This window comes from Mus pahari, chromosome 1, assembly GCF_900095145.1.
Source record: "Mus pahari chromosome 1, PAHARI_EIJ_v1.1, whole genome shotgun sequence".
Lineage (NCBI taxonomy): Eukaryota > Metazoa > Chordata > Mammalia > Rodentia > Muridae > Mus > Mus pahari.
Window position 1 is genome coordinate 106,597,873 of NC_034590.1, and position 12,500 is coordinate 106,610,372.

The 12,500-nt window shown below is 46.1% G+C and overlaps 1 protein-coding gene across 12 annotated transcripts in view; it reads right to left on the reverse strand.

Moving 5' to 3' along the window:
• Positions 1-5,622: 5,622 nt before the first annotated feature.
• Ebf3 (EBF transcription factor 3) overlaps positions 5,623-12,500 on the reverse strand; it is a 118,867-nt gene continuing 111,989 nt past the window's right edge. For 2 of the 12 annotated variants that reach the window (XM_029538399.1, XM_029538386.1), the window contains exons 13-17: positions 12,309-12,486; positions 11,029-11,217; positions 10,431-10,628; positions 9,389-9,501; positions 5,672-8,356 (exon numbers count right to left, since the gene is read on the reverse strand). In XM_029538399.1, the coding sequence (XP_029394259.1) occupies positions 8,339-8,356; positions 9,389-9,501; positions 10,431-10,628; positions 11,029-11,217; positions 12,309-12,486 (696 nt within the window). In that variant the 3' untranslated portion in view covers positions 5,672-8,338. Of the gene's footprint in view, positions 8,357-9,388; positions 9,502-10,430; positions 10,629-11,028; positions 11,218-12,308; positions 12,487-12,500 lie in introns of all 12 variants that reach the window. The other 10 variants (XM_021222570.2, XM_021222588.2, XM_029538433.1 and 7 more) reach the window with 8 other exon arrangements.

The window sequence follows — 12,500 nt, forward strand, 5'->3', positions numbered from 1 at the left end:
ATGGGGTTCACAGTTCCCTTCTGTTCCACTAAGGATCTCCCCCTCCTCCCATTTGTCCCCAGGGCATGGATAAGGTATAGAGCCACCGAGGTTGAGAGCTAGTTCTTGTGAGGCTATGCCAGTGCCTGGCAAATAAAGAAGTGGAGTCTCTCAGTCATCTATTGGATGGAACACAGGGCCCCTAATGAAGGAGCTAGAGAATGTACCCAAAGAGCTAAAGGGGTCTGCAACCCTATAGGAGGAACAATGATATGAACTAACCAGTATCCCCCCGAGCTGTGTCTCTAGTTGCATATGTAGCAGAGGATGGCCTAGTCAGCCATCAGTGGGAGGAGAGGCCCTTGGTCTGGCGAAGATCATATGCCCCAGTACAGGGGAATGCCAGGGCCAGGAAGCAGGAGTGGGTGGGTTGGGGAGTGGGGAGCAGGGCAAGGGGAAGGTATAGGGGGCTCTGGGGTTAGCATACGAAATGTAAATGAAGAAAATATCTAATAAAAAATGTTTTTTTAAAAAAGAGAAGAGCACGTTCACTTTTGACACCAAGAGAAGTTTTCTCTAAGATACAAATTGCTCATCTATTTTTGTAGAAAATTTTGAAAATACAGACAATATGACTTTTTGGGCTTAGGACTAAGATTAAATGGAAAATGGGGTTATAGTATATAAACTTTTCACCTCTCATATATAACAGAAGGGAATTGTAATTCTAACAAATATTTTTTAGTGTGTGAATGTGTTCTTCTGGCCTTTTCTAGAAATTTACAGACTGCATCATGTTACATTCAAGGTACTATATACTCACAGAACTTATGTCATTGGTGTTTATCATTTTGTAAAATCTACTTCTAAACATGATCTTAGTAGCTTAATAGAACCCATAATATCTCACTATATGACTCTATATTACTCATCCTGTCTTAAGCCATTTGGGTGCTCTCCAATTTTTAATAAATATTCCGGTAGGAAAGGTTCATGCACTTAGAGTCTTCTCCAGTCTCTGATTATTTCCTTGGAATTGATTCCTAGAAATGGAATTAGTCAAAAAGCTATGAGCACTTAGGTCCCCGTACAACATCCAGTTGTAAGGGTTCTACTGAGACCTCCAGGAGAACATCCGTTTCTCCACCAGGAGCAGTGAACACCCATTTTTTTTTTTTTATTATTTTCTTTATTTACATTTCAAATGCTATCCCGAAAGTTTCCCATACCCCTCCCCCCACCTCTGTCCCCCTACCCACCCACTCCCACTACTTGGCCCAGGCCTTGCCTTGTGCTAGGTCATATGGAATTTGGAAGACCATGGAACCTCTATTCCCACTGATGGCCGATTAGGTCATCTTCTGCTACAAATGCAGCTAGAAACGCAACCCCAGGGGGTACTGGTTAGGTGAACACCCATTTTTAAGAGAAGAGATTTTCCTGGTTTAATAATGAAAAAATTCAGCTCATCATTTTAATGTGTTTATGAGTTCTAGACTTCTCTCTAGAAATTTACAAATTGAAATTATGTTCAAAGTGTATCCGCATACATAATTTTATGTCATTGGTACTTATCATCTCATGAAACATACTTCAAAACATGATCTTCATAACTTTTTTTAAAAAAGATTTATTTATTCATTTAATGTATATTAGTATGCTGTTGCTGTCTTCAAACACACCAGAAGAGGGCATTAGATACCATTACAGATGGTTGTGAGCCACCACGTAGTTTCTGGGAATTAAACTCAGGACCTCTGGAAGAGCCATCAGGTCTTTGTAACTTAATAGAACGTATAATATTCTATTATGTGACTATATAAGACATTAATTACTGATCCTGTTTTCAATCATATTACATGAGAACATGTAATATCTTTTAAGTGAGGTTGAACATAGTTTCCTAAGTATTTTTTCTTTTTGCCTTACAAGAACTCTTATTGACAGGGACACTCCGAAAGTATAAATCTGCCCATTTAATAATGTACAGACATGTGGGTATTTGAAGAGTAGATGTCTGCCCCAGACACTCAGTAAAGTCCATATTCATTGATGACTAATAATGAACAAGGTTTCCTCTTTGATCAGTTAGGTTTATGTGTTGTTTCTACAATAATTTTCCCCTAGTTTTGTTTTTGTCCACTTTAAGCCACTTTCTGATTCTTCTCAGGAAGTTTTGGGGTCGGGGGAGGGCTCCTTTTCATTAAGTTTTCAATAGCTTCCAAAGTAGCAGGTTTCCTAATGGCATCTTCACACCCACTTGGTGTGGGTTGGCTTTTGATCAGCTGTCCTTCCCTGATGAATTGATGGGGAGGTTGCCCTTTTACAAAGCAGGTTCATGAGCTCCGCTGACTCACAAACGCTAGCTGTGGATTGAAGATAAAAAAAAAAAACAAAAACCTTTGGTTATGTCTTTTCTGTCTCTACTGGAAGCTACACCTCCATTCAGGTCCTGTGCTCTGCCAGTAGCCATCTGTCAGAAAAGAATTTGTTCTTCACAGGGCGAGACTCATGTTTTGAGCTCAGCCTTGTCTGGATCTTGCCTAGTGATAAGCAAGTGAGCTACAGTCTTGATGCACAGTTCAGTTCCCACCATCAGTTCAGCCTTGTGAGGGAGAGTGGTCTGATAGGTCAGAGAGACATCAAGGACCCTTGATATACTTTATTTCATGTGCTTTCAACAGTCAGCTCTGTTGGAACTCATTTCAACTCTACAACCAACCACAATGGCTCCCATTTTCCTTTTTCGTCCCATCGCCTTGTAACACTAACAGAAGCTAATTTGTACTGACCCCTTTTTGGTTGTGGCTTCCAGGCTAAACCTCAGCTGTCCAGTCTCTCTGGTGCAGTGTCAGTGGACCTGGACAGCATCATCCTTCCATACCTGCATCATGTGGCCAACTCTCTTCCCCTAACCCCTATACATTGCAGATGCAACCAAGGCTCCAGGAAAGAAGAGCCTCCAGTCCAAGTATGGGGAGGAAGGATGTGTTGCATTGATTGATTGATTAAGCCTTCTGATGTGTGCTGGACAGAGCAGCTAGTTTCCTCTTACAGTTTGATCAGATGGCCTGGACGCACTAGAAACCTCCATGATGGGTGAGTTGGTTGTGGTTCTTAGAATTCCCTTAAAAACCTTAGAAAGGTTCCCTTCGCCTTCCCATTCAAATTCTTTCTCTCTTTAATTCTTAAGGATGTTGGAAACCTAATATAGTGGGAAAGGCAAAGGATTTGGAGGCCAAAGAGATTACACTTGGCATATAACCTTGCCACATGGATAAGTCACCCTAACCTTGCTTTATCTGTTTCGTGGTGCTGGGAATCAAACCTAGAGCTTCACACACCAGACATAGAGCCCAGGGCTCACACAGAGTACTCTAGAAGCACTGTGTGACCCACAAGATGTTCTACAAGCCACTGACCCACAAATCAGTCATTAATGATTTGAAAAGGTAGGCTGTCCATTGAACTTGAATGTCAAACCAGACTTAGGAGCCAGTGAATACTGCTAAGGATGGCCTCCCCTGTCCCAATTTAGAGATGGAAGGGTTCAGAACTGCTTGGTTCCCGGTCTAGTTTTGGGTTTGGTTTGTGGGGACTAGCAGAACCATGTACATGGGGTTCACAGTTCCCTTCTGTTCCACTAAGGATCTCCCCCTCCTCCCATTTGTCCCCAGGGCATGGATANGGTATAGAGCCACCGAGGTTGAAAGCTAGTTCACCCTTACTCCCAACCCACATCAGCAACCGGCTCCCTGTGAAACCTGCAGCTCTATGCTGGGACATGACAAATGACCAAAAAAAATCAATTTGTAATCTGACTGGAGGTTTTTGATTTCCTCTGATGAGTTTAAATTTCATTAAAAGCAACCTTATTCCAACATAAAAAGAATCCTTGAAGGGTAAAACAGGGGATTGTCTCACCCAGCATAAAGCATCTCAACTCTTTTGTGTGATTTATTCATGGCATTAATTGTGAGGGCCAGCCCTCGGTGTCTGTTGGCAGCTGTGTCGTTATCAGGGCCTGGGATCGGCCCAGGCGGGCTCAAAGCACAAGGACTCACATTCAAAACTCGCTCTTCGGCGTATTGACACTTCAGTTATCAACAGCCCCTTTTATCTGTGGGGAGGGCACTCCAAGCTCGTGGGGCCAGAATAAACTAGGAATCAACACCCCGTGCCTCTCTGAATTCTCCTAATTGTATGTATTCTCAGAAAATGATCATCGTGGCCTCTTGTCTTGATGAGAAATTGACATTTTCTGAGGACTTCTTTGGGTGCTCCAAACGGGAGATAAGGCCCGGAGTTGTTTTAAAGCAGAGCGGCCTTTCTTCCCTTTCAGGGGCCTCTTTATTGCTCTCGTTGACCCACTTGATGAGTATGGATTTCATGAGGTCTTTTTCAGCATTTGAACTATAAAAGGTTCAGTACGACACCACCCCTTATAGACAAAAGATAACCTTGCCCTTTGAATATATTGATTCTTTATTAACTAGGCTGTTTAATGCAATGAAATGAGGCATTAGATTGAAGCCCATTTCAAGTGCTTTGAATAATCTTTAAAAGCCTGAAAGACCTTAGAGAGACCTGACAATACTCGGTGTGTGGTTTTTTTTTTTTTTTAGAGGATCGGTTCTTGCTTCTGGTTTGAAATGCAAACTTTTGAACTTCTTTCTGTCCAGGTCAACAGACCCTATCACACTAACTCCAAAGACCTGAGCAGAGTTCCTGGGCTCTGAGGGATGAGGGAAGCTTTGGGCAGCCCGTTCCTTGGCCCTGGTGACTCGGGAAGGCCTAAAGTGGGCTTTGTGCCATAGGAACCTGTTTCTTTACTGTCTCTTTAAGGCCCTCCAACAAAGGCTCAGCGCTGACGGGAGGGAAAGGTATTCACAAGTTTCATTCTGTTTTGAATAATTGTTTCCTGTTTTGCTCAGCAGAACAAGTAATTAAGATGACACTTGTGAGTACTAATTTAGATCACACGTACTGAACGTGTGACAAAACTGCGAGCCAAAACACGTAAAGCCTGCCTGCCATTGAGGAGAAAATGCAGTGGCACGCTGAGCAGAATAGAATGAGATAGGGAAGGCAGGCAAGGGCTATGGGAATTAGAACCTGTGCTCCTGGCTAACGCCCACATCACTGGAGTCCTAGCCTTGACCATCATCTATGTGTAGCCAGCCACCAGTGGCCAATGCAAGACACCTTAGTGCCAGTGACACACAGCAGTACTGGCATCCTTTTTATCACCCTATGGGCCATTGTGTCTGCCCACATCTCCAAGCCCCCATAGTCATCCCTGATCTGGTTCTTGCCAGAAAGTCCCTGAGGATGCAGAGAGCAGGGACAAGGGAGCGTTGGGGGAGCAAGAGCAGGCATTATCCCACCATCCAGATCGGAAGCTTATTACCGAGCCTCCCCCAACCTCGGGATCATTCACAGGGCACCCCAGTGCTGCAGTGACCCAAGTGGTTGTGACAGAAACAGTTCAGGCCCAAGGGTGTAGGCACCAAGTCTTCTGATGGCACCTGTGACATCACAGCCACCTCAGGAACTATGCTGACCAAGGGGTTAAGAATTCTGGAAGGTTCTTTGAAACCATTAGATCTAGGTGAGCCCTGGATGTGGAAATGAAACCCCCAATTCATTTGTCAGTCATTTTAATAGTCAAAACAGATAAAATTACCATAAGTGAAATTCACAGACAAGAAATACTTTAATTAAATATTGTGTAAAATGAACATTTTATACAGTTAAATATCTGAAAAAATGTACAGATAAAACAATCTTATTGTAGGGTCTCTGACAGCAAAATCTACCATTTAGTGAAGCTCTCGGTTTTTTGACACAATGAAGCAATGAGGGCGTTGGCTAGTTGATCTACAACACAAACCGGGTGCGGGCATGAGGACACTTGCTAATGTGCACGTGAGCTCTTTTTGGGTCAAACCCTTACTTACACAAAATAAATCGAGGCAATTTAGTTCCAAAGTGACTTCTCAGGCTGTTCGTGTAGCTAAGCCCTGTCAGCAGCCACAAAGCCAGAGTGTGGCCCACTGACCCTTGGGGACATTCCGTTTCTCTTACTGAGTCCCTTGAATGAACGCTTTCTAAACTCTATGTTGTCTCTTTGTGAAGGTGTGTGTCTAGTTTTTTATAATCCCCTCCTTTTTGTTCTAGATGTGACTTCTGCTGCTGTTCACAAAGCATGTGCTGTCTGCAAGGGCAATGAGTGGGAAGGAAGAACAGAGTCCTGACTCTTGGTCTGACGGTGGGTTTGGCACTAAGAGGCAGAGTGTCTGAAGGAGGTCTTTCCAGTTAAAAAAGGACAGACAGTGCTGTGGGATCTGACCACAAAAAGGTCCTGTTTAAAATCAAAACGTACTAACCAGCAGTGTCCCCGACACCTCTCTAACTCCAAGGGGAGCTTCAAAGGACCGAAAGCAGCAGACAGACCCAGGAAGAAGTGACTGGCAGACTGGAGGTTTGTGCTTTTGGTGTGTGTGTGTGTGTGTGTGTGTGTGTGTGTGTGTGTGTGTGTGTTCATCATCCATCTCCAGATATTAACAACTGTGGTATGAGCCTGTGTTAAAATAGCACAGAAGTTCTTCAAAGAAGTCCACTTTTAAGGCATCAGAGAAGTTAATGTGGCAAACATTTGTAATTAAAACGTCGGAAGTAAATTTTATTTTAAACTTTAGGCCTCTGAATTTTTCCAGTAAACACAGTTCAGCTATGTGGCAAAGTCATAGGTGGCAGCTAAAATGACTTTTTTTTTTTTTTTTACATTCTACGAAAAAAATTAAAAATTAAAAACAAAATAAGGACACAGCCCGGACGGTGTGGCCCCTTCACGGCCGCTTCACATGCACAGAACCTACCAGAATTTGTCACGGCCGCTGACACCGTTTTCTTTTGACTATACAACAAACTTTTCTTTTCAAAAGTATTTGTTCAGATAACTTAAAAATAATATAAAAATAAACAATGAATTTGACTTTTCCTCAACATAAAAAAAAAGGGGGTGGGGGACGGAAAGTCTAAACGATAGCAAATGGTTTAGGTACAAATGAAATGTAAGGACCTCGGTTCATTTCAACAAAACAGATCAAACAGACAGTTCTTGGTGTCTGCCCTTTCCCTGTGCTACAACACTGGGCAGGATCAAACACCAAAACAGACATGGAAAAAGAAGGTAGGGGAAAGCAATGTACAAAATTTCAAAGATAAATACAATATTTATAATTGATATGTTACAAAATAAAATCCCTTAGCAACTGCAAGTGTTCATGGGAAAGGAAGTGTCGCATGAAAGAGCGTTTTATCCCCTATAAGATACATAAGGAATAAAACTCGCTTTTCTAAATATTTTAAGTGGATCTGAAAAAAATTCAAGACAAGTGTATAAATATTTAGCTACAACTTTGGCAAAATCACAAAAGTCTACAATTTTATAACCACATACAAAACACATTGGGGGAAGAAGGGTCTAGAAGTCAAAAGGACAATTTCAGGTACAAGAAACATAGACCTCACAGTAGCCTAAGAATGCAATAGGTTTACAGTGCGCGAAAGTTGAAAAAATGTTGCTGATCGCACTTGCTTTAACAGGAAGCTCTAGGTGGGAGAATATTGGAACCAACAGACAGTAGCATATTTTTTTTTCTCTGTCAGTGTGCTTGTTGAAGGCAAGAGATTCGATATCAAAGTTACAATTTCTAACTACAATAAGTTACAAAGTTTCATTTCATTAAGATGAAGTTAAGCAATGATAAACCCGCCCCCCTCCCTGCCCCCCCAAATTCACCTAGTCATACCCTCCTCTGTTCCAGTTAAATGGCTCATACCTCCTTGGCCCCCTTTTTTTTTTCACCACAAAAAAATATTTCACATTATAGAGATACACAACCATTGTGAATCTAAATATGAGTACAGAAAAAATGTCTCGAGGGATTCTTCCTCACTGTTGCATGGGCATCAAAACGGTGCATATTCACGAAGCTTCTCCCCACACAGATAGCACGCACTAGACAGCCAAGAGGGAATCAGAAACTTTATACAAAATAGGTGGTGCTTTGTGTTCCTTAATCTTCAGGACTGAGAAATGTGAAGGTATGAGAAGAGTTCAGTCAGTAAAATGGAATTGTTCATGAAGGAGTGGGCTGGTTCGCGGGTTGGTTCTTAACAGTTTAAATAAAATCTTTAAATGTCTCTTGTAGCATTCAACTGTGGCTGATTTTTAAGTTTTGAAGGTATTGTTTCCATCAGCGCGTCTTTAACACACTACACGTGTCCCCTGAAGTCCGTCCTTGAATGCTGGGTGCTGCGAAGGTAAACTGAGTCCCTCACATGGGCGGGACTACCAGCCCAGACATAGCTGCAAAAGAGAAGGAGACAGAAGTTAATGCGGCCACCCCACGCGCACCCTCAAGTGGGCCCAGCTTGCTCCTCCTGTGCTGGGATTCACACGGAGGCCAGACTTGCTCAACTCCCTGCTATATATATATAGTCAGCTCTGCTGGTGGCACCGGTGTTGGTAAGTCTACTTCTTAGAGCGAGGGCACAGTGGTGGCAGGAGTCCCACAGGCCTATCTGGCGCTGCAGCCCTCTGTAAAGGCCTCCTCTGCAGGAGGGAGAACAGACTTCCACTTCACATAAATGTCTCCACATCTTCCTCAAAGCAAAGGGAAGGCCTACTCTCTGCAAAGACAGGATCCAGCCTAGCAGTGGCTTGAAGGCTTGCTTTTCCTATGTGAAATGGAGACTTGCCTCAGTTTCCCCCTCTGCCTTTGGACCCAGGCTCTGACCTCCTACTAGCAGCTCTGTAGCGTAAGGGTGAGTCAGGCTCTCAGATCAAAGCCACGCAGGGCCCAGCTGCTCTGGAATCTCCTGGCCCCGGAGTGGTGGTGGCAGTCCACCACCTCAGGGTGCTGTTTTCTCTTCAGAGAATGAGAGAAGCTTGGCACGGAAGCGCCAAGTGCAGCCAGCTCTGGAGTGAACTCCTGGTCCGAATGTAATTTAAAATCTTTTAACTCTGGTGTTGTTTAATTTTTGTCAGAATGACTGTTCTCATTAATTTATGTATAACATATTAATACATTTGTTCATGTAGTGATGTGAGCTTCAATTTCTCAGTCCATTAATTTCAACGATATTAATTTATCTCCGACTCACCGTTACAACTTTATGGTTTGGCAGGCCCCTGTGTACACACTGCTTGTGTGGTACCACCTAGTCGGCCTCGATGCTGGGGCATGTCCACAGACACCTCCCCTCACTGCCTGCCTGCTAAGCAGCGCTGGCCTGGTGCCCAAGGCCAGCTCTGAGGCCGGCTGGCGGCGCCTGGGGCCTGGGCTTCCCGTCAGAACTGACAGGTGTTGTGAAGACAATGAGTTCAAATCATTGATACCTTTCCAGTTCCTTTTTTGAGCATTAGTTCATCAAAGTGGAATATACCACCGACTTCACAAAAGGGCCAGTTTGTCTTCTCCACGGTTGCGTCCTCGGCACCCAGCAGAGAGCCTGGCACATAGTAGGCACTCAGTAAATACTGGTTGAATGGGTTCATGTGTTTAAAGGAGAATGGGCTTGACTTTCACCGGGTGGGGCACATACCCAAGGTGGTGTCTGAAAGAGGCCAGGTGATGGCCACTTACTTCAAGTAAGTATGGCCCCGTGCATCACAGGGAGTCCCTTGTGAACACAAAGGCCTAGGGGCACCCATATGGCTTCACCACCACAATCACTGTAGGTCGCATGCCACGTGAGCCACCCTCAGTGCTGGGAAGGGCACTTGGCACCTGCTCCACATGGTCCCAGCTGTGGACAGCTGTGTCTAAGTGGTAGTTCTCATGCCCCTGGGCCAACCCTTCCCCCTCTGAACTGAGAGAGAACACTGACTCCCAAGTACAGACAGCCTTGGCACCCAGTAACGTACACAAACTGCCCTGGGTCAGCCCCTTCCAAGAGAGAACAAAGCCTTGTAGACTACTGTCCTGGAGGTAAAGGTTGTAAATAATGACTCTGCCTGTGGCAAAGGGGAGCAGGCACAGTGCAGGATGGGCTCCCAAGATGGCACCGTGACCTGCCATGCATTTCTGAGACTGTTTCTGCTGTCCCTTTAATAAGGAAGCTGAAAGCTGGCACTAAGGGCAGGAGAAGGGCCAGGCCCGGGTACTCTGTTGAGTGGGGCTCTGCTCTTGTTGTAGTCTCCTTTCCCCCCTCAAGTGACGGCCCACCCCTTGGGACATGGAAGTGCTGATTCAAGGTCAATGCCTAGGAAGGATGGGCTGGACAAAACCTAGAGGCAGAATAGTATATGTTCCGCTCGAGGACCAGGCTGCGGGGCAGGAAGGAAGATGCCAACCAGTGAAGCACATGCAATGCCACAGGCGTGCAAGGGGTTTCGGAAGGGGCCGCGGGGCCTGAGCACCCACCCACACCGCCCTCACCTTGCAGTCCGTTCCCATTGGCGCTGGTGCAGGAAGGAGGAGGCGAGGCTTGGGGCCGGACCACGGGCGCAAAAGCGCTCTTCTGTTTCACTGCGGAGATGACATTGGCAGGTGAGAATGAGAAAATGCCGTGTGTGCTGCTACAGTTTGAAGGGAGGGTGACCGAAGAGGCTGCCATGGTGGGGCTGGACGGCACTACTGCAACAAAGCAAACATGGTCAGCACGCGCGGGCCGTGGCGCAGCACCACGGCGAGAGCTCTGAGGGCCTCGCCTCGCACGGGGAGGGGCCACAAAACAAGACACGACATGCTTCGGCTCGGCCACTCTGGATAACAGGCAAACGCTTTGGGGGCCGGGCTCTCTTCCAATTGAGCAGCCCCGTGTGGTTCAGATTTTATATTGGTGGCCAATAAGATGGCGTTGTGGGGGAGGGCTGAATTAGGTCAATTTGTAGTTGTCATTTGGACGCCCAGCCTCTGGGGCCACCCTTCCTTTTATCCAGTAGCTCACATCACAGAACATCCAAGCAATACACACACTCGACTTTGTAGTGAATATGAATCTGCGTGATGACGTGTGACAAAAACAGACACTTACTGCCGTAGGGAGAGTTAGCGGAGGAGCCATTAAGAAATCCAGGCGAGCCAGGGACCCCTAGATTGGCCATGGCGCCACTTCCATATCCATTCATGCTAGTGCTGACTGTGTTGTAATTGGACTGCTGGGGAGTACTGCTGGGGACGTAGCCTCGCGGGGACACGCTGCTTGTATTGCGACTGTAGCCGACTGTTAAAATTCCCCCCCCCCGGCCAAAAATAACATTATTATCAGTGACAGACACTTGGGGGGGGTTTCCCCGATAATCTATATCATATATTCAACATTTTAAATTGACTTTATGCTTCCTCTCGCCCTGGTGATTCTAGCCAGCTTGGATAATCTTATCACGCCAACCCTACCACTGGTGAGACCTGTTCCATCTCTGTTGGCTTCGACGGCCAGCCAAAGCATGCTTCGATCTAACCTTCAGCTGTTTCTACACACTGCTTTAGAAGCAATTATCAACAGCTTGGATTCCTGACCTGCTACCCGACTCTCTCTGAACTTTCAGCCTCAATAGACCTTCAAATGCCATGGCTGACAGAGAGCTTGTTTGTGGCCGTAACTTCCCCGGAAAGACTGTTGGGGGGGGCAGGGGGGTCTTCATTTTCACTGTTGCTGTCTCTGTGAGCAGGAGTGGGGTGGGCGCCATAGCTTCTTACTGCATAGCGTGGGTAACTGGGAGCCAGCAGAATTGGGGGGGGGGGGTTGGAGGGGGCTCTGAGATGACTGCCTGCATCAGTTTTTATAGAGGAAGTGAACTAAACTGGGCTCACAGAACCTGCTCAAAGGACAGCAGATTGTGACTTCAACAGCCCTGGTCATTGTCCCGCAGGATACGGTACACCATGGGGGGAAATGGATGGCTTTCTCCATGGATTCAGACCAGGAAGGGAACCCCAATACCACCCATGACAACCAAGAAGGCTCCTCCTGGCTTCCTGTGTTATAGCTGCCCTAGGGCTCTGCCCATTCTTGTCAAAGAACACAGAGTCACTTACAAATAAGCTAAGGGACACTTCTAGCAATACCAGGGAGCTGAGTGGCAGCCGGTGGAGCTATTGTCACTAGGACTGGGTTCTCTGAGTGTTCTCTGCCCAGAGCAGCTGGAAGATGTGCGGCAAGGTCTTCCCTGCAAGAAGGAACCAGCCATGCCTAAGGGCATGGAATGTGACCAGCACTCCCCAGCTGGGCCCCAACACCTCCACCTGTAACTATGGCCTCAACCCACCCTGGGGAGGGAGCCAGGGAAGGCTCTACCTGGCAGAGTGGCCTACCTTGGTCATTGGCTTGTGAGGTCTCTGACACATTAACGGCGAGCTGGCTGCTGAAGGAGTTCACACCCATCATGCCAGTGTGCGCTGGGGTGTTGCCCAAGGTGGGGATCTGGTTGTGATTGCGGGGAACGCTGTACAACGCCTCGGCAATGTCGGCTGCTCTCTTCAGGATGATCTCCTACAGCAATGGCA